At 40.2% G+C, this 26,875-nt stretch overlaps 2 protein-coding genes across 4 annotated transcripts; one reads left to right on the top strand and one right to left on the bottom strand.

Moving 5' to 3' along the window:
* Positions 1–520: 520 nt before the first annotated feature.
* LOC129868740 (histone H2AX) lies at positions 521–1,190 on the top strand. Its single transcript, XM_055942957.1, has one exon. It carries the CDS (start codon positions 594–596, stop codon positions 1,020–1,022), a length of 429 nt encoding a protein of 142 aa, XP_055798932.1. The 5' UTR covers positions 521–593; the 3' UTR covers positions 1,023–1,190.
* hmbsa (hydroxymethylbilane synthase a) lies at positions 531–25,075 on the bottom strand. Of its 3 annotated transcripts, none has more exons than XM_055942954.1 (15): positions 24,891–25,075; positions 13,682–13,861; positions 13,526–13,579; positions 8,648–8,720; positions 8,253–8,302; positions 8,034–8,089; positions 7,157–7,234; positions 6,772–6,849; positions 6,373–6,448; positions 5,098–5,211; positions 4,799–4,837; positions 3,696–3,815; positions 3,383–3,436; positions 3,059–3,145; positions 531–2,831 (listed from the first exon to the last, which is right to left on the bottom strand). In XM_055942954.1, exons 1-15 carry the CDS (start codon positions 24,915–24,917, stop codon positions 2,664–2,666), a joined length of 1,254 nt encoding a protein of 417 aa, XP_055798929.1. In that variant the 5' UTR covers positions 24,918–25,075; the 3' UTR covers positions 531–2,663. The 3 variants fall into 3 exon arrangements, with proteins under 3 accessions (XP_055798929.1, XP_055798930.1, XP_055798931.1); XM_055942955.1 differs by lacking the exon at positions 24,891–25,075 and adding an exon at positions 15,260–15,362; XM_055942956.1 differs by lacking the exon at positions 13,682–13,861.
* Between the last annotated feature and the right edge of the window lie 1,800 nt (positions 25,076–26,875).

The following is a 26,875-nucleotide window of genomic DNA, read 5'->3' as shown; positions in this document are numbered from 1 at the left end:
CCATCCATTTTCCTTAGGCTTTGTCCAACGAACCATTGCCTACAAAAAGACGCCATTAATATTTCTCTCTATCGTTGGTAGCAGTAGCTCTACCCCCGCTCCCCAACAATTCGTTGTTTACCAAAATATACTTTGCCATATTCATCTGTGATATACTTTGAAAGAACACCTTGCTACGAACACGCTGATTCATGTAACAAATAATTGTTTCGTCTTCATAGACTGCTGGCTTTCCTCCAAAAATTTAAATTGGGAGGGAGGGTATTTGATTGGCGTGACATTTCCCCCCCAAATTTGATCGAGAACAATGTGATCCAATGACAACAGCGATAAGAACAACAAACCAATCAAACACGGTCCTCAGACTACTCTGTTATGCACAGAAATTCCAGGCCAATGAGTGTTCATCTCTTCAAGCAGTTACCTCTCAACGCCAATTAGATGCGCCTTCTCATTTCAATATCCAATAGGATTTGAAGGCGGGATTAAATTGTAGTGTTTATATTCCGCAGTAGTTCCTTTCGCATTCATTATTTCCTTGAACCACAATCTGTTTGTTTATCTGCTATACCTGAATCTTGAGAATCTGCATCATGTCTGGACGAGGCAAAACCGGAGGAAAGGCCCGCGCTAAGGCAAAGTCCCGCAGCTCCCGCGCGGGTCTTCAGTTTCCCGTAGGTCGTGTCCACCGTCTGCTGAGGAAGGGCAACTACGCCCATAGAGTAGGCGCTGGTGCTCCTGTGTACATGGCTGCTGTCCTCGAGTACCTGACGGCTGAGATCCTGGAGTTGGCTGGCAATGCCGCTCGGGACAACAAGAAGTCCCGTATCATCCCCCGCCATCTGCAGCTGGCCGTTCGTAACGACGAGGAGTTGAACAAACTACTCGGCGGTGTAACCATCGCCCAGGGAGGTGTGTTGCCCAACATCCAGGCTGTTTTGCTACCAAAGAAGACAGGGGCGGCCGCTGCACCAAGCGGGAAGGCGGGAAAGAAGGCTTCCTCACAGTCCCAAGAATATTAGTTGGCGATTTAAATAAACCTCCACCGAACTCTTCAACCAAAAGGCCCTTTTAAGGGCCACCCACACATTCTGAAAATTGTTAAATTTCCATTCCTATTTTCCTTTGTTGAAAATGTGCTGTTTTTTCGCGCTAAAAATTCTTAGGTTGCAATAAATATTCTTTTGATACATCTTGTCACGTTTTGTATGCATTCGAAGGCTAGACAAGTGAGTAAAATCAATGTTTGATTTAAAGAGCTAACCGTAAGCGTTTGCGACAGGGTTGAGCATGCTAACAATAGCCACTACACTACTGTTGGGGGAACTTGGCTAACCAATATACAAACCGTAGTTCTCAAAGGACATGCCATGGCGATTACCTTTGCCTAGTTTGTCCAGACCACATTAACTAGGTGTAATGTCTCTACATCTCATATTGGGAAATTCCGCTAGCCCTGGATGTGAAAGGTTCGCGTGGACTCCAAACAATCTGATGAAACAAAGGCGATGTGTAGTTTGTACCCAATGAAGTGTTCAGGAGCCGCACTGGTTTGTAGTGCTGAGCAATTAAACGAATAACTGACCTACATCGGTTCAATTTGAATTCAATTTCGTTCTTTCTGTGCGCATAGTGCGCAGTTTCTCTATAGAGATAAATCAGATCAAACCCAAATAGCGATTTAGGGAGTTGTAGTTTTATGCAGAAAACGTAATTAACTACAATGACCATTATCCGCATACGCGTTCTGTTTCTCTTTTACACCTGCTACAGACATTCAAGAGGGATACAGGAGCTCTACCTGATAGTCGGTATTCAGTCAAAAGTATGCCCTTCAATAACTAAAATGGCAGCAGCTCACCAAATGAAATATCAAACATGTAATATACACAAATTACATTTGGTAAACTGATGGGCAGTCACTACCATCATGGGACTTTTATTGTTTTAATCTGTTACTGCATTCAACCCACAATGCATAGAGCATTTAATGTATAACATTTAAATCTAAACCAGTGATCATTTTTTAAATAATCGAAACGACCTCAAAAAGCAGTAATCACTCAGTACAACTGGTCGGTATTTATAGAGCTGAAGCAGATATGAAGGCTTCATAGAAAGCACATAGTATACAAACATGGCACTATCGGTATGAGACATTTTCCAGTAAGAGTTGATAGTTATATATTCTCTTGCTGTCAATATATTCCAGGTTTGAACATCATTTTGTTCTGGTTTAGAAAAGTGATTAAAAAAAGGCCAGGGGCCTTGCCTGAGATGTGTCATACGGTTCAATTGTAATACTGTGTGTGGAGTTGGTCAGTCATACTCACAGAAATCTTTGTTTGGTACATTCTTAACCCTCAGCATCTATACAAATGTTCACCTAGTATTTACCCATTCTCAAGAGTAGTAGCTCATACATAAATAGGATCATGTACATTTAGCTTATACAACTGAGGTGAATCTGTACATATTCAGAGTAAACATTATTCAAGACCCTGCCGACTTCTGCTGGTCTTGGATGCTGATGATGGCTTGCACAGTGTTTGGCAGCCAGTCCCAATCCGCTCCCTACTTGTTCCCCTTGGCCAAAAGGTTAGAGAGCCAAAGGAAGGGGTCGAGAGCACATTGGGACCCGCTGTAGGAGTGGAGAGAGGGCCTTAGCGTGCGTCGTTGAGTTTCCGAGCAGTGGTCAGTATCTCCATGGCTCCTTTGCTGAGCAGGAGATTGGCCAGGTCCACCCCCAGCTTCTCAGCTGCTACCTGGGCACACTGAGGCACATTGTGGGCTGTTACCCCAACATGCTGGATGTCTGCCGCCGACTCTAACTGAGAAGAGGAAAATGGAGACAATCAATTGGCTAAAATATCACATTCTAGGAATAAAATGAAACTAGCCATAAATCCAAACTTTCACCACAATTTCGAAACTGAGCATATCAGTTTAGATTCCAGGATAATCGTAAGTATGACAACCATACAAAATATCACATACAGTAAATAAAACATTAGGAATATGGCATGACGGCCATATAAAAACAGGTCCTGTCCCCAACCTTATTTCCTGGGTCTACACTGGTTTCCATGGCCTCCTTCAAGCTGTCAGCTCCATCCAGGCTGTACACAGCACCAGTCAGAGAGAGCTGGAACAGGAGAGAAGAGCATTCAACTCATGAGCACACCCAGTCTCATAAATTACAGAAAACTTCCATCTGTAGATAATTTCTAGTCTACTAATTATTTGAAATAGGCCATTGGAAGTGACTGAATAAAATCAGTACAGGTCAGCAATCTGCTTAGAGGTAATTCTGCTCAGCTCTATGGTTGGTGGTTTCTGCATCTATTCCCGATTCTGATTAGATGTCTAACTATTTCCTTACCACCGAGTCCTTCACTTCTGTGTTCACAGCAACTGGTACACTGCAACCTCCCTCCTGTGTACAAAAAGGACCAAGCAGCAAGGGTCAGAGTGATAATATAGGAGAAGGCTTTGTAATATTGATGCACACAAATTATGATCATGCACCAAATAAATTGATTGTGTGAGGCAAGAATAATACACATATTCAATTCTATAACAATTCTATAAGCTGCAGCTTTTGAACCGCAACTATTCAGCATCAGCAGGTGCAGCTGGTGTCTTGTTTATGTTTTTGGCAGGCGTGTGTATGGGGAAACGCATGGTTAACTTGCCAGGCGTCTGAGGAAGGCCCTCTCTGCGATGCAGCGCAGCACAGTCTCTGAGTGGTGCAGGGTAGACACCATCTCCAAGATGTCACAGTCTCGCGCCCGCACCTCCACGGCAAGGGCACCCTGGGGGATGCAGACTCTCTTAAAGTCTCAGTGCAGTCAAAAATGTGATTTCCCTGTGACACATTGGCGTCCTTTAATAGTGGTTTCTTTGCAGCAAATCGACCACGAAGGCCTGATTCATGCAGTGTCCTCCGAACAGCTGATGTTGAGATATGTCTGTCACTTGAACTCTGAAACATTGATTGCATTTATGGCTATCTTCTGTATACCACCCCTACCTTGTCACAACACAATTGTCTCAAACGCATTTAGAAGAAAAGAAATTCCACAAATGTACCTTTAACAAGGCGCACCTGTTCATTTAAACGAATTAAAGCAGCATGAGTCCATGGCCCCATCCTACCTGGTGTCAACAGTACAGGCTGGTGGCGGTGGTGTAATGGTGTGGGGAATGTTTTCTTGGCACATGCCCCAAAGAATTCAGGCTGTTCTTCTGGAGGCAAAGAGGGGTCCGACCCAGTACTAGATGGGTGTACCTAATAAACTGTCAACTGAGTGTATATTTCTACATTGAGGTTGGAATAATTTTGTGAAATTGTGAAAATGATAATGCCCTTTTAGTAAATTAGTTAATAAACCAACAAGAAAGAGATCCAAAGTTCTCTGCCAATAATAGCTAGTTTTCAATTTCCCCCTCCCCAATCAGACCATTCCCAGACAGTCCTAACATAATTCTTGCTTGAGATATGTCTCTGCTATTTTTGTTTATTTTTGAATATTTTGATTGAAAACAATCACAGTAATGTGCTTTATTGTTACCTAGACATTTTTTAATATTGAGATAAAAACAGCTGTATTGGACCTTTAAATATCATCAAAGGATTCATATGCCTTCGGTCTTCCAAGATTAAATATTTTACAGTGAATCTACGCCAACATGCAGAATGGAAGGCACAGTGTGGCACTCATGGTGTAACGGTTATAACGGCTGGCACCCCAGGTGCTTCCTGTAAACATCAACAATAGCTAAAAACTGTACCCACCTGGCCAACAGCATACATACAGTCCTCAGGGCCAAGAACCTGTAGAGACAAACCCAACAAACATTTAAATTCTACAGCAGCTTCTATAGCTACCAAGAGACATACAACACAACATTATCAAATCAATTTTCCTAGCATATTTATTAACTTAGGGAAAGAGGGATACCTAGTCAATTTATAGGTATGCACTGTGAAATTGTATTGTTTGGTGAAACGTTTTGTGTCTTGTGTTATGCCATGACATTTTCCTTGAGGGCCAGGCACATCGGAGATGTTTGGGAAGGCTGGTTGCACTGTACCTGGCTGACTCGTGCCTCCCACCCCATCCTCTTCAGCCCTGCTGCCGCCAGGATGATGGCAGCATAGTCCTCCTTCTCATCCAGCTTCTTCAGACGAGTGTTGAGGTTACCTCGCTATAGTGCTCAGGTTAAGGAACAATTACTAGGGGAGACTGGCAAAATTCAAGGTGTTACAATTGCCCCCAAACAGAAGCTAGCTAGAGTGATGAAACACACAGTACATGCTCATTTAGTTTTTTTCCTGCTTAAAAAGTTACAGCCAAATATCTCACATTATATGGGCAATTTTTTAAATATTTTTTTAGGGGTGAAAGTAGTTTCGTGTTTTTAAAAAAATTGGCTGTATTTCTCTTATATTGCGCTGAGCATTAATGTCCAATAAATCCAACTAGCATAATTTGTTCACCATATGTTGGCTAAACATTGACAAGAATGAAATGTGGTCACTATTCAAGATGGCACGCCAGATATGGCAGCTCTGCTTCTAGCGCCTAAGCAACTTTGCAGTATTTAGTTTTTTTGTGTGTTATTTCTTACATAAAAATGTTTACAAGCGTTTCACTACACCGCAATAACATCTGCGAAATATGTGTATGTGACCAATAAAACTTGATTTAATCTGCTGTCTCTTGCTAGGCACATGAGGTTGTGACACAGCTGCTGGGTTGGGGGGCATTCGTAACGCAGTGTTAAAATGACCCTGAGCCAAGCAGCCAAATGATGAAAACAGGTGAATTTAACTTTAAGATTGTATGAATTATACATATTATAACTGTAAATAGGGGTCCTGTAAAGTGCCAAATAAGTTGTAAACGGACATAATCTCAGTACCATCGACTATTCAGGTGTTTTGAGAGGAACCAAATGGCCATGTAATTATTGGTTACGTACATAGAAATAGTCATATTTCTTGCAAAATCATACATCTCTGATATGATTATTTATAAACATTACTTTTTTCATTTAATACATTAATTTGGTTGATTTTGTAGGTGTTACATTTGACCCCAGCTACTGTTACAATTGCCCCGCATGACTTTTCGGAATAAAAACAATATTGTGATCCGACAGGTATGAATGATTAGGTGACAGATATATAAGAAACTTGAATGACTGGCCTAGTTCAAGTCTTCTGTGAGCAATAGAGTAGGACAAAAACGGTTATAATTGCCTCCAGTCTCCCCTACAATAGCTACGTGCATGAATACTGACAGCAATAAGACACACAGATGGACAGACAGTAAATCATTGCAGTTCTGCATTAGAAAACGATACAATGTCTTTAAACTCCAGATGAGGAAACCTCTTCTTCAGCTGAGCAGCCCGACGCAGAGAGCTAGTACCTATCACACTGTGAGAACAGACACAGACGTGGAGTTTGGTCTGAAAATCATCCATTGAAGTTCTCAAAAGGATCAAATATAGATATACACATTGACCATTGCATTGTAACAGTCAGTAATTCAAAAGGACATGGTCGGAAATTATTATTTTCTTTACTAAGTTTTGTCTTTTTTTGCAATTACTCCAACTGAATATCATAGGATATGCCATGTCCTAGTCTTAAAGGTTGACGAAGACATTATAGGCTGTGTGATGTGTCAAGTTTACCCCAGAACACCGAGAATTGGTCTCTTTCATTCACTATTCTCCCTGGCATAGTGGCACACCTACCTGCCATCTGGCAAAGTGTCCAGGGTCAGTCCACTGTTCTTTGGATGTAGCACCACTGCATCATGTGGGCTTTCACGCCTTTTGAGAAACAACGGAAAGGAAGAGAAAACATACACACAAAGAATCTTAGTATTCAAAAGGGAAACTTATTTTTGCAAAAAAGACATAGGCCCAGTCTCAATGAATGTGAAAACTACAACTAATTTCCATCGATCAGTTCAAAATGGATTTGTGTGAATGGACATTTATTGGAAGACAGCATCTTCCGGTTGTTGTTGTTGGTACTATCCATCCCACAACACTGTCACTGCTTAGTCCAACTATAAGAAGAGTGTGGATGACAATGGACAGTGCTGATGATGTAGTAAGTAGGGTTTGTACTCACTGAAGCACTGCTCCTATAGTGAAGCCATTGGGCAGAGTTGTCGGGAGGTCTTTAAGAGAGTGCACTACTAGGTCTACCCTGTTAGAAAGAGAAATGCTGGTTACAGAATAGTCATACACTCCAAGTTTTTTGCATTAACTCCACAGCCTTGTCATTTCAAAACACCAAAATAAACCCCCGTTTCACAATATAGATATTACTATAATAAAGAACTGCTCTTTATTTTCCAACCTCTAACGCACTCATCTACAAGTTACGGACAAAATAAAGGAAACACCAACATAGTGTCTTAATAGGATGTTGGGCCACCACCAGCTGCCAGAACAGCTTCAATGCACCTTGGCATAAGTTCTACAAGTGTCTTGAACTCTATTGGAGGGATGTAACACAATTCTTCAACGAGAAATTACATCATTTGGTTTTTTATTGATGGTGGTAGAAAATGCTCTCAGGCGCCGCTCCAGAATCTTCCATAAGTGTTCAAGTTGGTTGAGATCTGGTGGTCTAGCCATGGTAGTCAAAATAATGGGCAATTGAGCATTTTTATACATGACTCTAAGCATGATGGGATGGGGGCTTTGTCATCCTTTGGGGGCATAGCCATGGTAGCCAAAATATTGGCATGCCCACCATTTTTATACATGACCTTAAGCATGATGCAATGTTAATTGCTTAATTAACTCAGGAACCACATGTATGGAAGCGCCTGCTTTCAATATTCTTTGTATTCCTTGTTTCCTTTATTTTGGGCAGTTACCTGTACGTGTTCTTACGCAATGAAATTTGATAAAGTTCAGAGCTATTTATCAGACTTGCTACTTGTCACCAGGAGAGTGTCACTCAAATCAATACTTTCATTAACATTGTCCATACTTACTCATTCCTCTCCAGCGCATTCTCGAGCTCCTTTGTGAAAAGACTTTTCTCACCTATCTGAAACAACCAAGACACATTTTGAGACGCTAAATACAGGCATATCAGCCACGTTGCCATACCACCAGCACTGATAAAGTTAATAAAAATAGCATCCTGCAATGGCTTGACAATGATCCCAAACCTACAAATACATTTCAAGCATTATTTTTTCTGAACTAACCTTTGATAACGCAGTGTCCAAGATTTTGTCACCAATTGTGGACATGGCAACTGGAATGAATGAAAAAGTAGTGTATTACAATCATGACTATGAATGACAGTGGTAGTGAGGTCATCAGTTCCATTTCAGCAGATTCTCTTTAACAGACAGTCAGAGCAACAAAGCCGAAAGACAGTAAACTGTGTGTCAGTACAGTTGTATGCTTTACACCATCTTCTCCCAAACACAATCTACTATTTGTTCAGAAACTGAAAGGCTGACAAACAGAGGAAAGAAATAGAGAGAGCGAGAGAGAGTCGGGGAGGGAAAGAGAGAGCGAGAGGAAAAGTGAGAGAAAGAGAGAGTGTGTATGGCTGTATGAGTGTTCTTGTATTACGCATCTCTACTTTTCTCACCTATTTCCAGATGGACATCTGGATAAAGTGTCTTCAGTTTCTCTGCCACATAATCAGTCTGGATGCGAGCCAACTGAAATATAAAAAAGACATTATTTTATATTATTACATACATTATGTAGATATGTAAGGAATGATGTGCCAGGTGAAACTGATTGATCGTCATTGCTCAGAGCAAATGCGGGCACTTAGCCTTTATCAAGGAAAGTTACGACATGGACATTAAAGTGAAGAAGAAGAAAAAAAATTGTGAAATTACAACATTGAACAGTGAGCCATTGTATTTTTGTATAAAAGATCTAATAATGAGAGAAAGAATAGCGGGTTTTGCATTTGGTCAAGTTAGTGTGGGAGAGGTTGAGGAACTATTGTTATCCATCAATAATGATAAGCCACCATTTATTGGTATAGACAACCTAGATGGGAAACTATTGAGAATGGTAGCAGACTGTATTGCCACCCCTATTTGTCATGTCTTTAACCAAAGCCTAAAAGGAAGTGTGTCCCCACAGGCGTGGAAGGAAGCTAAAGTAATTCCACTACATAAAATTGTAAAGCACCATTTGCTGTCTCTAACAGCCATCCAATTAGTTTGCTGCCTATTCTTAGTAAATGCTATTTTTCTAAATAACAAGTTAACTACTGACCATTCAGTGACCACTCGCGTCCTGTGGATGGGGGCTATGTCATCCTATGAGGGCATAGCCATGGAAGCGAAAATAATGGCCCGCCCAACATTTTTTATACATGACCTTAAGCGTGATGCGATGTTAATTGCTTAATTAACTCAGGAACCACGCCTGTGTGGAAGCACCTGCATTCAAAATACTTTGTATCCCTCATTTACTCAAACGTTTGCATTATTTAGGCAGCTACCTGTAACTCTCCAACCATGTGATGGCAGGTGATGTTGATTCAATAACAAATGCGGATCAATACCATTAAAGGCTGCACTGAAATCTAACAAAACAGCTCCAACTAGCATCTTATTATACATTTCCTTTTGCCAATCAGCAGTCATCTGAATCAGTACAGTACAGTACAGTACAAGGGGGAGTCCACACCGGCAATAGGCAGAAAATATTTTTGTTATCTCAGATTCTTCTGGCAATTTTCACATATAAACTTAATTGAGAGGAAGGATGCTTGACAAACATATACACTGCTCAAAAAAATAAAAGGGAACACTTAAACAACACAATGTAACTCCAAGTCAATCACACTTCTGTTAAATCAAACTGTCCACTTAGGAAGCAACACTGATTGACAATAAATTTCACATGCTGTTGTGCAAATGGAATAGACAAAAGGTGGAAATTATAGGCAATTAGCAAGACACCCCCAATAAAGGAGTGATTCTGCAGGTGGTGACCACAGACCACTTCTCAGTTCCTATGCTTCCTGGCTGATGTTTTGGTCACTTTTGAATGCTGGCGGTGCTCTCACTCTAGTGGTACCATGAGACGGAGTCTACAACCCACACAAGTGGCTCAGGTAGTGCAGCTCATCCAGGATGGCACATCAATGCGAGCTGTGGCAAGAAGGTTTGCTGTGTCTGTCAGCGTAGTAACCAGAGCATGGAGGCGCTACCAGGAGACAGGCCAGTACATCAGGAGACGTGGAGGAGGCCGTAGGAGGGCAACAACCCAGCAGCAGGACCGCTACCTCCGCCTTTGAGCAGGAGGAGCACTGCCAGAGCCCTGCAAAATGACCTCCAGCAGGCCACAATGTGTATATTTTTTAATCATGATGAAAGTGGCCATTTTAGGTCCTTTCGCTTCCTGTACGATGTTATGATATGTGAATCGTACATGAGACAGACAACATCTTGGTGTCATTATCCTCCTTATAGTGTGCACTAACATATGGAGTATATCTAGATTCTGAAATAAAAATGTTCACATTCATTGAACATAAAAAATATTAATATCTCAAAAAGTACACTTTTTATTTAGCCTTTTAAACATTATTTGGAACAATATACTCTTTAAACATGTCACATTTCCAGAGTAGGCTCTCTGCTAATTCTGAAGTGATGATACATTTTATGAGCAACACCAACACAGTAAATGGGTCAGTGGCGCTGTGCATAACGAGTGTGACCATTGAGCAAGTTGAGGAAGCTGGACTCCTAGGAGTAACATTGGATGGTCAGTTATCATGGTCAAGTAAGCCATATTGACTAAGTTGCATTAAAGAAGGGGTGAGGTATGTCTGTTACAAAAAGTTTCTGTGTTTTTGACTAAACTCGACTGTACAAGTAGTTCAGGCGCTGGTCTTGTCCGATCTTGATTACTGTCCAGTATTATGGTCAGCTGCAGCAAAGAATGACCTAGTAAAGCTGCAGCTGGCTCAAAACAGAGCAGCACAACTTGCCCTTAACTGCACACACAGAACTAACATCAACAACATACATGATAGTCTTTCCTGGTTGAAGAAAGATTGACTATTTCTCTTCTAGTCTTTTTAAAAACATTTGTGTATTGAAAATTCCAAAAGCACTTGTATAATCTATTTGCATACACTTCAGATAGACATACATATCCCACTAGACACGCCACTATGGGTTTCTTCACGGTACCCAAACAAAAAAAATAACTGATTTAATGCGTCAATCAGTTATGTAGAGCAATGTCATCATGGAATGTTCTGCCACCAGAGGTTACTCAGGCAAAAAGCAAGTTTAGTAAAAAATTGCACACCTCTCCTCTTTCTAAAGATCTAATTTAACTGTACTGTATATACAGTTGAAGTCAGAAGTTTACATACACTTAGGTTAGTCATTAAAACTCGTTTTTCAACCACTCTATAGTTCTGGCAAGTCGGTTAGGACATCTACTTTGTGCATGACAAGTAATTTTCCCAACAATTGTTTACAGACAGATTATTTAACTTATAATTCACTGTATCACAATTCAAGTGGGTCAGACGTTTACATACACTAAGTTGACTGTGCCTTTAAACAGCTTAGAAAATTCCAGAAAATGATGTCATGGCTTTAGAAGCTTCTGACTGACTCAAATGATGTCAATTAGCCTATTGGAGGTGTACCTGTGGATGTATTTCAAGGCCTACCTTCAAACTCAGTGCATCTTTGCTTGACATCATGGGAAAATCAAAAGAAATCAGCCAAGACCTCAGAAAAAAATTGTAGACCTCCACAGGTCTGGTTCATCCTTGGGAGCAATTTCCAAACCCCTGAAGGTACAATGTTCATCTGTACTAACAATAGTACGCAAGTATAAACACCATGGGACCACGCAGCCATCATACCGCTCTGGAAGGAGACGCGTTCTGTCTCCTAGAGATGAACGTACTTTGGTGCGAAGTGCAAATCAATCCCAGAACAACAGCAAAGGACATTGTGAAGATGCTGGAGGAAACAGGTACAGAAGTACCTATATCCAAAGTAAAACGAGTCCTATATCGACATAACCTGAAAGGCCGCTCAGCAAGGAAGAAGCCACTGCTACAAAACCTCCATAAAATGGCCAGGCTACATTTTGCAACTGCACATGGGGACAAAGATTGTACTTTTTGGAGAAACGTCCTCTGGTCTAATGAAACAAAAATACAACTGTTTGGCCATAATGACCATTGTTATGTTTGGAGGAAAAAGGGGGATGCTTGCAAGCCGAAGAACACCATCCCAACCGTGAAGCACGGGGGTGGCAGCATCATGTTGTGGGGGTGCTTTGCTGCAGGAGGGACTGGTGCACTTCACAAAATAGATGGCATGAGGGAGTTAAATTATATTGAAGCAACATCTCAAGACATCAGCCAGGAAGTTAAAGCTTGGTCGCAAAAGGGTCTTCCAAATGGACTATGACCCCAAGCATACTTCAAAGTTGTGGCAAAATGGCTTAAGGACAAGAAAGTCAAGGTATTGGAGTGGCCATCACAAAGCCCTGACCTCAATCCCATAGAAAAGTGTATGTAAACTTCTGACCCACAGGGGATGTGATGAAATAAATAAAATATGAAATAAATCATTCTCTCTAATATTATTCTGACATTTCACATTCTTAAAATAAAGTGGTGATCTTAACTGACCTAAAACAGGGAATTTTTACTAGGATAAATGTCAGGAATTGTGAAAAACTGAGTTTAAATGTATTTGGCTAAGGTGTATGTAAACTTCCGACTTCAACTGTAGGTATGTGAATATGTATATATGAAGTGTAAATAGTTTTTAAATAATTGTCTCTTGGTGCCTTGACAATATATTACTTTTAGTTTTAATGTAATAATATCTAATGCCGTTCTTGTCTATAACTGTTCTTTACCCTTCCATGTATTTTATGTTTTATGTGGACCCAAGGAAGAGTAAATGCTGCATGTGCAACAGCTAATTGGGATACGAATAAACATCAAGTTAACCACAAATGTATGCATTGTCATCAGTTAAATAGCCTGTGCAGTATCTGTGACACATGGCCACAGACACTTGTGTGACTATCACAATGGTGACAGATCAGGGATGAGCTCTTATCAGATGAGTACACACAGACCCACCCTTTTCAAGTTGACCTCCCTTCCTAACCTCTCAACTGAAAAATCCTTACTAATATGGAGGTTAATAGAGGCTTTTTGAGAGGACATTTTACTATGATGACTGAATGATTTTAAGTCAACATTTGGTGACCAGAATTAGTGAACGGTAATATTAATGACATGAAGTGATCAAATATCCTACAGTAGAGCATCTGCACAAGCTTGTGAATCAATTAATGATTCAATTTTTATTTAGTCACATGCACAGATGTAGTTGCTGTGTACAGTGAAATTCTTAAGCTCTGAGGGCCAACAGTGCAGGTGTGAACAAAAAGTATTATTATAATGATATACATTTACAACTAAATGAATGAATGAATTTACCTGGCTCTTCCTGGTCCCCATCCTAATGACCCGATTCACTGTTCCGTTTCCATCCTGTTAAGAAAATAATAAAAATACATCAACTTCCTTATAAGCCATCTTCCTAATAACTCCAGCATATTAGGCAAGTACCAGGTTAAACCTTAAATCACTCACTCTAACACACTTATAAGGTCCTTCCTCCATTCTTTCGGGCGACTTAAAAAGGGAGATCTTCCTGGTAAGGGTGAAAGAAGACGAGAGCTCTTCCTCAGGCTCTACAATGATGTGTCTGTGAGGAGTATTGCCCTGTAGTGTCTTAGACTCTAGCCTCCACCCTCGGTCTCCTGGCATATGCTGATAAATTAAGAATGCAGATTCATTGTGTCAGTTGTTGGGTGCGTGCGTGTGCGCGTGTGTGTGTGTGTGGTAAGCCTACACATAGCCTTCACACTGTATTATTTAGGAACAAATTAAGAGTTTAGGCTATTCTTTTCGCACTTTTTCTTCTATTTGCCAGTGCATGTTCTGTGCATGTAGCACTTATCAATCCAATAATAATACAATCATTCAAATTGAATAACAGAATATTATTTTAAATGTTTAAAAAAAAAAGTCTGATCCACTCATAAAATTTAAAATGTTCAACCCTGCAAAATTGAGATTGATATAGTTTTTCCAATTTTCTAGTTTATCTTTTTTCGTTTGTAGAGTCTAACAGCTAGGCCTAGGCTATATGTCGAAACGGAAGGTTAACGTACAAATCTGCACATAATGGCATTTTATGTACACTTCCTATGAAGTAGCCTTATAGGCCTATGCTTATCTTGTGAATTTAGCCTAATGCATGGATTGCGTAAAGAAGGATTAAGCTTCCTTGCCGGACACCGAACCCCTGTGATGGCCACCTTGCATAGCCACTGGACAGGGGGCATGGGTATAGACCCATCTGAGACAAAAATCAGAAAAAGTAAAGCGGTCTGAATACTTTCCGAATGCACTGTAGACAGGTGTGTGCCTTTCCAAATCATGTCCAATCAATTGAACTTACCACAGGTGGACTCCAATCAAGTTGTAGAAACATCTCAAGGATGATCAATGGAAACAGGATGCACCTGAGCTCAATTTCGAGTCTCATGGCAAAATATCTGAATACTTATGTAAATAAGTTATCTGTTAATTTTCAAAATATGTGCAAACATTTCTAAAAACCTGTTTTCACTTTGTTATTGTTGGGCAATCTGTGTATATTGATGAGGATAAAAAAAAATCTATATCAGAATAAGGCTGTAACGTAACAAAATATAGTAGAAGAAAAGGGGTCTGAATACTTTCCGATGGCACTGTATATAGCCTATAGGCCGACTGGATTTCGTTTTTTAATGCAGCCATCTCAGTTAGCATTTGAAATATATTTTTATCCTTTGCTTGTTCAATTGCAAAGACATTGACAATTTTGTATTTTAGTCAACTTTGTTTCCGAATTATCAACGGTCACAGAGAGACAAACAAACAGCTTGATTCTATGTTGAGCCGAGATCTTCTGTGTATAAAGTGATGCGGAATTGAAAAAAAAAAATCTAACGACGCTGTTCTACGAGTAGTCTGAGGCAATCAGTAAATAAATAGCAACTTTAGTAGGGTTTTGGGAAACAGCTTGTCGATTTAACAATGCTCCTTAGAAGGTTCTATAAATTAAACTTAGCCTTAAAATGCTTTTGGGAAACCGGGCCCTGATGAATTGCAGATACTCACGGCCAAGACACTTTGAACTCGTTAATTCAGATTGCCACGCCAAAGATGTTTATAACTAAACCAATATAGACCACAGCCTGTCGTTTCCAATGGGAGCAAATGAATCAAAGTGGGCAGAACAAGCGAGGAGGTGGGCAGAGCCAAGCACGAGCTAGCGAAATCCTATTGGCACGCTCTAGCATTATTTGCATATTTCTGTTAGGGAATGCCTGCTCTGAAGTGCGTGTGTGCAATAACTAAATTCGCCCTTACACTCCAAACAACGTCAGGGTATAAAACAACTGTTTTGTATTCCAGCCAATGTGGCAGTTAGATTTATTATTTAGATTTTTTTAAATCTACCAGCCACTCAGACTTTTTACCAGACAAAATATTTTTTCCCCGCCATAATCACAAAAAAGATGGATGAGCATTGTTAATTATGCTTCTAAAACAACAAATGCTGTACTATTAAGAAGTAAATGTGGTATATTGCTTGATTTAATATTCTGTGACCTGAGTCTTCAGAGACTAAAATGTTCAGCAGTTCCTTTTAATTTGTAACAGGGCCACTGAGCATAGATAGAACAATTAGAATATTTCATATATAAATGTGACGCATCCAGTTGGTTTCCACTCACTACCAAATATGGTGGTGAGAGGAAGCCCAGTGGCGAGAAATAGAATTTTGGTCGACGTCCTGCAAATTTTCTCATCGATGAAGCATTTGATGTCAATACAGTTCTGTTTCCAAAACTAGAATATGTTACTAACAGAGTGGCCTACCTTTTGTAAACTTTACCCTTTGCCAAAGTAAAAAACAAATGGGTTGTTTAGGAGTGCAAGGGCGAATTGAGTTATTGCACTTCACAGAGTAGGCGTTCCATAAGGGAAATATGCAAATAGATGCTAGAGCGCGCCAATAGGCTCTCACCTCCTTGCTTGTTCTGCCCACCATGATTAATTTGCTTCCATTTGAAAAGACAGGATGTGGTCTATCTTGCATTAGTTATACAAATATATGACTCGAGTCATCATCACGTGTGCCTGTGAGAATCTCACTAGTAGAGGCTGACGATGTCTCTTTCTGCTAGCTTGTGAACAAAACAATGTAAATATCCAAGATACATAAGGAGAAAGGCACACTTTAGTAAATTAGACCAACTTTTATGCCTGTGCGCATTGCTTCTAAAAACATATATTTTAGCACTTCACTCGCAGTGCTCACAGCCCCCCAGACAGGCAGTGTTGCTGCGTGAGGTGGGATAACGTTAAGATTCAGATTTCTTTGTGCATTACAAGATATGAAACAAAACGGCAGAAATACTTTGAAAACAGATATTGCTGCATTTAGTTGTATGAAATGCTGCACTGTAGAGCCTTGACTGTGAACCTCCGCCAATGTGGCTGGTGAATTAGATAATCTTACCCGCCAATGTCAAAATCTACCCGCATTTGACGGGTGTCGGCTGTTAATTTTAGCCCCTGATTTAGGCAAAAGGGTAAAGTCTACAAAACGTACTCCACTCTGTGCGTAACTGAACAAAAATACACGGATTTACAGTTCATATAAGGAAATCTGTCAAATAAATAAATTATTCCCTAATCTATGGATTTCACATGACTGGGCAGGTGTGCAGGGAGAGCATAGGCCCACCCACTTGCCAGCCAGGCTCACCCACTGTGGAGCCAGTAGCAGCAAATCAGAGCTTTTCCCCCACAAAATGGCTTTATTACAGACAGAAATACCCCCCACGACAATCCCGCAGGTGAAGAAATCGGATGTGGAGGTCCTGGGCTGGCATGGGTACACATGGTCTGCGGTTGTGAGGCCGGTTGGACATATTGCCAAATTCTCTAAAACGACATTGGAGGCAGCTTATGGTAGAGAAACAAAAGTTAAATTCTCTGGCAACACCTCTGGTGGACATTCCTGCATTCATCATGCCAATGGCACACTCCCTCAAAACTTGAGACATCTGTGGCATTGTGTTGTGACAAAACTACACATTTTAAAGTGATCTTTTATTGTCCCCAGCACAAGGTGCACTTGTGTAATTATCATGCTGTTTAATCCGTTTCTTGATATGCCACACCCGTCAGGTGGATGGATTATCTGGGTAAAGGAGACATGCTCACTTTCAGGGATATAAACAAATTTGTGCACAAAATCTGAGAGAAATAAGAAAATGTCTGGGATTTTTTCATCGGACCAACACTTTACATGTTGTGTTTATATTTTTGTTCAGTGTAGTTTTGGGAACAAGAAAACCGTATTGAGAACAAATGTTTCATTGATCAGAACATTTGCAGAATGTTGGCTAAAATTAATCTTGTTCCATCTTCTCCCAATGCCGGCCACTATGCTTCCTCTTATCACCATATTTGGTGGCGAGTGGAAATGACAACTGGATAATTATACATCCGGTGAAACATCTGGCTCATTGTTCCATCTGTGGCTACGCTAGCTTCAACCTTATGTTGGTGCTAGCAAGTAGGCTAGGTGTCAACAGGTAATCAGCTTTCCACAACTTTGGTCACACACTGTTCACACACCCTTGCGTCGCCCAACGGTCCCATGCCCACTACGCTTCCCTTATTTGGAAATTAATGGGGGTCTGTTGTTTCACACCGGAAATCCACCTTGCTCGTTGGGGGAAATAAAACAACGGAGTCCCCTTCTGTTCAATGAAGGGAATTATATAGATTGTTGATTAAGACGACATGGAAGTATGTTAAAATTGACCAATCATGCATATCCAAAATGTTTATAGAATGATATAAAAATAATGTATGCAGCTGTTGACGGGTTATGCACAATGTCGGCAATTTAACATGGGAGTAACAGGAGTACCCTATGGCTGTAACCCATTCGGGTACGTGGTCACGTTAGGCCATGCCACGCCGTGAGTATCTATGGGCGAGGAAGCGTGAACAGGGTGGGACCAAAGTTTGGGAAAGCCAAAGATGGAAATACTGACAAGACACACTATATATACAAAAGTATGTGGACACCCCTTCAAATTAGTGGATTAGTTTATTTCAGCCAAATTCGTTGCTGACAGGTGTATAAAATAGAGCACCAAGCCATGCAATCTCACTAGACAAACATTAGTAGTAAAATGGCCTTACTGAAGAGCTCAATGACTTTTATCGTGGCACCGTGATAAGAGCTAGTCAGTTCATCAAATTTCTTCCCTGCTAGAGCTTCCCCGGTCAACTGTAAGCGCTGTTATTGTGAAGTGGAAACATCTAGGAACAACAACAGCTCAGCTGCGAAGTGGTAGGCCACACAAGCTCACAAAACAGGACCACCGAGGGCTGAATCGTAGAACGGGACCACCGAGGGCTGAATCGTAGAACGGGACCACCGAGGGCTGAATCGTAGAGAAATGGTCTGTCCTCCATTGCAACACTCACTACAGATTTCTAAACGGCCTCTAGAAGCAACATCAGCACAAGAACTGTTAGTCGGGAGCTTCAATGGGTTTCCATGGCCGAGCAGCCGCACACAAGCCTAAGACCAGCATGCGCAATGCCAAGCGTCGGCTGGAGAGGTGTAAAGCTCGCCACCATTGGACTCTGGAGCAGTGGGAACGCGTTTTCTGGAGTGATGAATCACGCTTCACCATCTGGCTGTCTGACGGACAAATCTGGGTATGGTGGATGCCAGGAGAACGCTACCTACCCGAATGCTTAGAGCCAACTGTAAAGTTTGGTGGAGTAAGAATTAGGGTCTGGGGTTGTTTTTCCATGGTCCAGGCTAGGCCCCTTAGTTCCAGTGAAGGGAAATCTTAACGCTACAGCATACAATGACATTCTAGACAATTCTGTGGTTCCAACTTTGTGGCAACAGTTTAGGGAAGGCCCTTTCCTGTTTCAGCATGATAATGCCCCCGTGCACAAAGCGAGGTCCATACAAAGATGTTTTATCGAGATCGGAGTGAAAGAACTTGACTTCGCCCAACATCAGTGCCTGACCTCACTAATGCTCTTGTTGCTGAATGGAAACAAGTCCCCCGCGGCAATATTCTGCTAGTAAAAAGCCTTCCTAGAAAAGTGGAGGCTGTTATAGCAGCAAAGGGAAACCAACTCCATATGATGATTTTGGAATGAGATGTTCGACGAGCAGGTGTCCACATACAGTGGGGCAAAAAGTATTTAGTCAGCCACCAATTGTGCAAGTTCTCCCACTTAAAAAGATGAGAGGCCTGTAATTTTCATCATAGGTACACTTCAACTATGACAGACAAAATGAGAAGAAAAAAATCCAGAAAATCACATTGTAGGACTTTTTATGAATTTATTTGCAAATTATGGTGGAAAATAAGTATTTGGTCAATAACAAAAGTTTACCTCAATACTTTGTTATATACCCTTTGTTGGCAATGACAGAGGTCAAACGTTTTCGGTAAGTCTTCACAAGGTTTTCACACACTGTTGCTGGTATTTTGGCCCATTCCTCCATGCAGATCTCCTCTAGAGCAGTGATGTTTTGGGGCTGTTGCTGGGCAACACGGACTTTCAACTCCCTCCAAAGATTTTCTATGGGGTTAAGATCTGGAGACTGGCTAGGCCACTCCAGGACCTTGAAATGCTTCTTACGAAGCCACTCCTTCGTTGCCCGGGCGGTGTGTTTGGGATGATTGTCATGCTGAAAGACCCAGCCACGTTTCATCTTCAATGCCCTTGCTGATGGAAGGAGGTTTTCACTCAAAATCTCACGATACAATGCCCCATTCATTCTTTCCTTTACACGGATCAGTCGTCCTGGTCCCTTTGCAAAAAAACAGGCCCAAAGCAAGATGTTTCCACCCCCATGCTTCACAGTAGGTATTGTGTTCTTTGGATGCAACTCAGCATTCTTTGTCCTCCAAACACGACGAGTTGAGTTTAACAAAAAGTTATATTTTGGTTTCATCTGACCATATGACATTCTCCCAATCTTCTTCTGGATCATCCAAATGCTCTCTAGCAAACTTTAGGCCTGGACATGTACTGGCTTAAGCAGGGGGACACGTCTGGCACTGCAGGATTTGAGTCCCTGGCGGCATAGTGTGTTACTGATGGTAGGCTTTGTTACTTTGGTCCCAGCTCTCTGCAGGTCATTCACTAGGTCCCCCCGTGTGGTTCTGGGATTTTTGCTCACCGTTCTTGTGATCATTTTGATCCCACGGGGTGAGATCTTGCGTGGAGCCCCAGATCGAGAGAGATTATCAGTGGTCTTGTATCTCTTACATTTCCTAATAATTGCTCCCACAGTTGATTTCTTCAAACCAAGCTGCTTACCTATTGCAGATTCAGTCTTCCCAGCCTGGTGCAGGTCTACAATTTTGTTTCTGGTGTCCTTTGACAGCTCTTTAGTCTTGGCCATAGTGGAGTTTGGAGTGTGACTGTTTGAGGTTGTGGACAGGTGTCTTTTATACTGATAACAAATTCAAACAGGTGCCATTAATACAGGTAACGAGTGGAGGACAGAGGAGCCTCTTAAAGAAGAAGTTACAGGTCTGTGAGAGCCAGAAATCTTGCTTGTTTGTAGGTGACCAAATACTTATTTTCCACCATAATTTGCAAATAAATTCATAAAAAATCCTACAATGTGATTTTCTGGGATTTTTTTCTCTCATTTTGTCTGTCATAGTTGAAGTGTACCTATGATGAAAATTACAGGCCTCTCTCATCTTTTTAAGTGGGAGAACTTGCACAATTGGTGGCTGACTAAATACTTTTTTGCCCCACTGTAAGTAGGTTTAGGGTTTTTAAGGCAAAAACAAGTATGGGTCTATAGCCATCTTGCTCCTCCCTGTGGCCTTCTGCAGGTACTACATAACTAATTTGTGACACTTTTTTTCCCTTCCCTTTTTTCCTTTTATTAACAACAAATCAATACAGGAAGTACATGAGGGAACACAAGTATATATGGATAATATACAATGGACAATTGAGCTAGGGGGTACAATATCACATTACACAAGGACCTTAAGGGACATACATACACTTGTAATTCTAACAGCTTTTTTGTTAGTATTTAATTGTCTTAAAATACATTTCAATTTCTTTTTGTAGGGTAAGAAAATTTGTTTTTTGTTTATAAATTTACATTTGTGAATATGAAATTTGGCCAAAAGAAAAATTAAATTAATTACATAAAAATGTTTCAGCTTATTCCTATCGTAGGTAAAGAATCCAAGCAGTACACCTCTCCACAATAGTTTTAAACCTTCATAAAATTGTTCAATTATAAATCTACTGATGTCTTGCCACAGTTTACTTACATGAATACAATGCCAAAAAAGATGCAACACTGTTTCTGGGTGGTCATTACAAAAGGAGCAATTTGAGTTGATGTTTTCCTTAAACTTCTTCATATAGTGGTTGGCAGGATAATATTTATGAATAATTTTAAAGGAAACTTCCTTTATTTTGTTAACAAGTAGGTATGCGTGTGGCAACATCCAAACTTTTTTTCCAACAGATATTATCAATAAATCCATTCCAATAAGGCATGACATAAGGTGTAGATAGATACAACATCCTGCTGAAACAAGGTTCGTATCGCTCTGTTGTTGAATGGACCAAAAGAGAAACAAATCTTTCCTACTGATGAGTCAACAGGGTCAATAGAAGGTAGGCTCTGAGGGCCAGGCCTTGACACGTTCCTGAATAATAATGATAAGAATTCCTTATAACTGAGTAAAAGACCCTCTGCATTTACCAGTTGGCTCACCAACAGGATATTATTTCGGAACCAATATTCTAAAAACAAAGAAGTATTTTTATACAATATATCCCGATTATTCCATATATAATATCTGTGTGGAGAAAAATTATGTTTATAAATTAAGGACCATGACAAGAAAACCTGCCAATGAAAAGCAGAAAGTTTCACTGGAACTTTGTCAATATTATAATTGCAAAACAACATGAAGTTAAGGCCACCAAAAGTAGAGAAGACATGATGAGGAATAAAATTCCAGATAGAAGTGGGTCTTCTTAGGAATTGTTTTATCCAATTGATCTTAAAAGTATTATTTAAGGTAGTAAAGTCCAGAAAATTCAGCCCACCATTCTCATAAGTGTTCATTACAACAGTTTTCCAAATGTAATGGGTACGGTTTCTCCACAGAAAGTTGAAAAGAATCTGGTCTATCTCCTGTCAAGATATAAAGATAGAGCGCCATATTTTAGTCTAGAGATACCTTCAGTCTTGGTTATTAGGACTCTACCTTTTAAAGATAAGTCCCTCTGTAGCCATTGATTTAGCTTCTTCTGGGGTTTTTTAATAAGAGGGTTCAAATTTAGTAAGCCTCTAGACTTCTGATCCTTTGCAATGGTTATGCATAAATATGTAAGTTCTTCTTTTACTGGAATACCATAATCGGAAGGTGTCACACAATCTTTGACAGCCATGAGTTCACATTTATTAATGTTAAGATATAGACCAGAAGCTTTGGAAAAGGATTGTATCACATTGATCGACAGGGGAATTTGGTTAGCGTCTTTCAGAAAAAGTGTAGTATCGTCAGCCAGCTGGCTTATAACCATTTCTTTACCAGCTATGGAAATACCTTGTACAGGACTATTATTTAAAGAATTTGTAAGAAGTTGGGTGATTAATAAAAACAGGTACGGAGAGATAGGACAACTTTGCCTAATTCCTCTCTTTAACGCAAATCTAGGTGAGGTGCCATATTTCAATTTGATAGAGCTGTTACCATTTGTATAGAGAGTCTTAATAGCCTTACAGAAAAAATCCCCAAAGCCAAGTCTCTCAAGGGAGTGGAAGAGGAACTGATGCTCTACTGTGTCAAATGCTTTATAAAAATAAAAAAATAATATGAAGCTATCCTCGGTTATTAGGTCTGAGTAGTCAAGTATGTCTTATACTAGTCTGATATTGTTAGAACTATGTCTGTTCCTCATAAAGCCAGACTGTGTTTCATCAATGATTGCATCCAGGACTTCTTTAATTCTTTATGCAAGTAGTAATGCTTATAATCTTATAGTCATTATTAAGAAGACAAAATGGACGCCAGTTATCGATGAGCAGTACTTATTTTTTAGGCTTAGGTATCAGTGTTATTAACCCCTGACTCATTGTAGGAGGGAGAACATTGTTTTTAATACTCTCTAAAAAGACTTCAAGTAGGAAGGGAGCTACTTCTTCAGAAAATAATTTGTAAAATTCTGATGTAATTCCATCAACACCTGGTGATTTATTGTTCTTTAGATGTTTGATAGACTCTATAATCTCTTCAACTTTGATGGGTTCATCACACTGTTTAGATTCTATATCACTGATAGAGTGAACATTATTCAGTGAGTTAAAAAAAACATTGGTGGATTCCTGACAGTACGTAGAGCTATACAATTTTCTGTAAAAATTGATACAGTATTTAGCGATGAATTTTTGGTCATCTGTAATAACACCATCAATGTTTAACTTATGGATAGTGTTACATTTAGAGTGAAATTTCTCAAGTCTAAAGAAATAGGATGAATTCTGTTCTCCTCCTCAATCCATTTTTTTTCATAGATCTAATAAAGGCTCCTTCTGCTTTTAATCTATATATATATATATATATATATATATATATATATATATATATATATTATCCCGTTTATTTTATAGCTCAATCTTCTCCATCTTCTCCTCCCCCGAGAGGCCGGCTGGGGACCTCTGAGAAAGGGAAGTTATCTTAATGATCACCTTTTCCTCCTCAGCTCTTCTGGTCTTTGCAAGATTACTACCATATTTTCTAAGGTATTTGGACACCTCAAATTTAAAGAGCTCCCAGTTTTTGCAATAAGATTTTTCTTCACAAGCCCTTTCCCCAAAGTGTGACAGCAGATCTTTAACCTCAAACTTAACTATATCATTATTTAATGAGCTATTTAGCTTCCAGTAGGATGCTCTATCAAGGTTAGTATCAGGGGTAAATATTTTGATATCAATGTTAATGGCCCTGTGGTCTGTGAGGGGAGTAGTACAAATATTTGTAGTAACACACTCAATATCAATACATTGGGGGGTCCTGCAGATGCGGTAATGCCCACACACAGGAACGTCCAGAATAGCATCCTTCTCCAAATTAGCTGCTGTGCTAGACGGAGCGAACAACGCGTATTCTACCACATCATAGTTATAGGTGCCGTTTTGGAGAAAAATGCGGTTCAAACTGTTTCTATACAGATATCCACACATTATACAATTATAGGATTACGGATTCTTTAAATAACTAGATTTTCGTAAAAAGGTATCCCCCCCCAAAAAAACATTTCGACAGTTATTTTTCGGGCGCTGCATTATAACCACCCAGGACGCCCATGGGCGGCGTCTTTTATTAGGCTATTAACTAGCTAGCTACACAGAAACAAGTCAATGTGCGATATATATCTGGAGTGATTAATTGAACCACAACTAACCACTTCAGAGGAATACATGTTTTTATAACTCTGATATGTTTCGGCATTACCTAATCGCATTCTAGATTATTTCTTGAAGGTTTCCTCCTCGAGGAGCCAATAACAAATACCCCTTCACTTGTTTAGCCAATAGCAGCGCGTAATATGTAATTTTCCACCAATCAATGTTCAATGAAGGCAGTCCCAAAAACTAAACTCCTCGTGCACCGTACTCTCAGATTCTTACCTGTGCGTTTAGAACTTCACCAGACATCTCCTCGCAAACAAACTGCCCAGAGATGTTATCAAAATGGTGTTGAAAATCATTAAAATATATATGCTGTTATCGTAACGAAATAGTAAATGAATGTCAAGTTCCAGTCCACCTTGGATCAGTGACCTCGACGACTATGTCATTTCCGTCAGAGTAAAAATGAGGCGTGGCGAGTGTAGTTATGTGGCGCGTTCAAGGGAGTTTGACTATGCAGGCAGCGCTGCTCTGTCTGTCTGTTCGTTTGTTTCTTTGCTCACCATAGTTGAGAGACCCAAGGCATAGGCCTACTTTTCTTACTGATAGCATGGCATGTAGTTCATAACTAGTGCAGCTATATAAAAGGCATATTTTCCCATAATATTTATACATGGACAATGGTTTCTCTGCTAATAGTAATATATTGTATTGAACATTAGCTACTTATTTCAATTGACAGTCTTGTGTAAACACATTTATTTGTAGAATGACCATTTTGTTTGTTTATTGTAATGGACAAACCTGGGAAATAAGATGATGGCTGATGGGTTGCAGTGCACTTAGCTAATAAGTCTGTGTGATTTGGATTCAATGCACTTTCGGGGAATCATGTTAAAATTGGATGTCAATATTGAAACGAGAAGCGAGTCGAGTGGAGTTGGAGAAGATGAATGGAAAACAATAGTGTTGAAGAATGGAATGAAAAGAAGAAAGTGTTGAAAACTGAAGGGGATGATGAATGTGTGTCAGACAAGTTTTTGTTTCTTGTTTGGATGCGATTTTTGGATAACAATGTTTATCTGGGAGATCAGTTTGGGGGTTTCGAAGAAGGTGAATCTTGTGCTGGTAAAAGTGGCATCAGTCAGTGTGACCACGAGTGGGCTTGTCCTGATTAATAGTGTGTCTGAGGAACAGAGGAAGAAGGCAGTGACCACTGGGCACAGACATCAATTCAACATCTATTCCACATTGGTTCAAGATCATTTCATTGAAATGACATGGAAACAATGTTGTTTCAACCAGTGTGTGGGCATCACAAGAGTTGTGTAGTGCTTCGAACTCCGGAGTAGAGCACCTGTTAAAGGAGTCACCTCTGGGGTGTCGTTGGATATCCTTGCGACAAGAATCACAGGTGTGGTTAGTGCCCGTCGCAGTGGCATGGGCACAGTTTTGCGGGTCTGAGCAAGCCCCCCCCCCCCCCCCCCCCCCCCCCAGTTTTATAGTTAATCTAGTTCTATTTTACACATTGTGAACATTTTGCAGTTTTAAAGCAAATTTCCCCCAAAAAAATGTTTTATCATGGCTTATGACGTGTTTATATGCTATCTGGGGGGCCTGACCCTCACGGCCATAATGCAATTGTGGTGGGGACCATGACCCAGAGTTCATGGAATGCCCTGTAAAGGCATTCTCATACATAGGGTTGGTTTACTTCTAGCAGAACTTGGCTAAGTGAAGCGAATATCTGTGCTCGAATACTTCCTAAAGACCTTCACTTGAAAAACGAGAAAAAACTCAGCAACATTACTGTTGTTTGAGCTACTGTAGCAACAACATAGCCATAACACTTCCTCAAAATAGTCCGAATTTGTCTAAGATAAATCAAGAAATCTGTAATAGATGTATGTTTTTGCCGAGGAGGTCTTAGTCAAGGAATTTTTCAATCTAACAAAGATGTTTGGAGCAGTTTTTCTCAAGTGAAAAAATCTGCATGAAAACTAGTAGTCTCTTGTTGAATGACAACAAACACTTCACTGAAGAATCCCCTTCCATAGTTCATTCCTACAAGGAGTAGTACTGTTGACCAATCACCGACCGAAGGGGTGTAGACTTTGGCAACCGAGCTTCGACTTGTGTCAAGAAAAAAAATAGTGTGGCAGGGAAGACAAAAATTTGAACAATAACTTCAAAAAATGTTGGCATAATATATGCGCAAACTGTTTCGACTGGGAAGCATCCAACAGGCTAAAGAAAGTAGGAGG

Source organism: Salvelinus fontinalis, chromosome 13 (genome assembly GCF_029448725.1).
Source record: "Salvelinus fontinalis isolate EN_2023a chromosome 13, ASM2944872v1, whole genome shotgun sequence".
Classification (NCBI taxonomy): Eukaryota; Metazoa; Chordata; class Actinopteri; order Salmoniformes; family Salmonidae; genus Salvelinus; species Salvelinus fontinalis.
The sequence above is the reverse complement of the archived record's forward strand: the minus strand, read 5'-3'. Positions and strand labels throughout refer to the sequence as shown.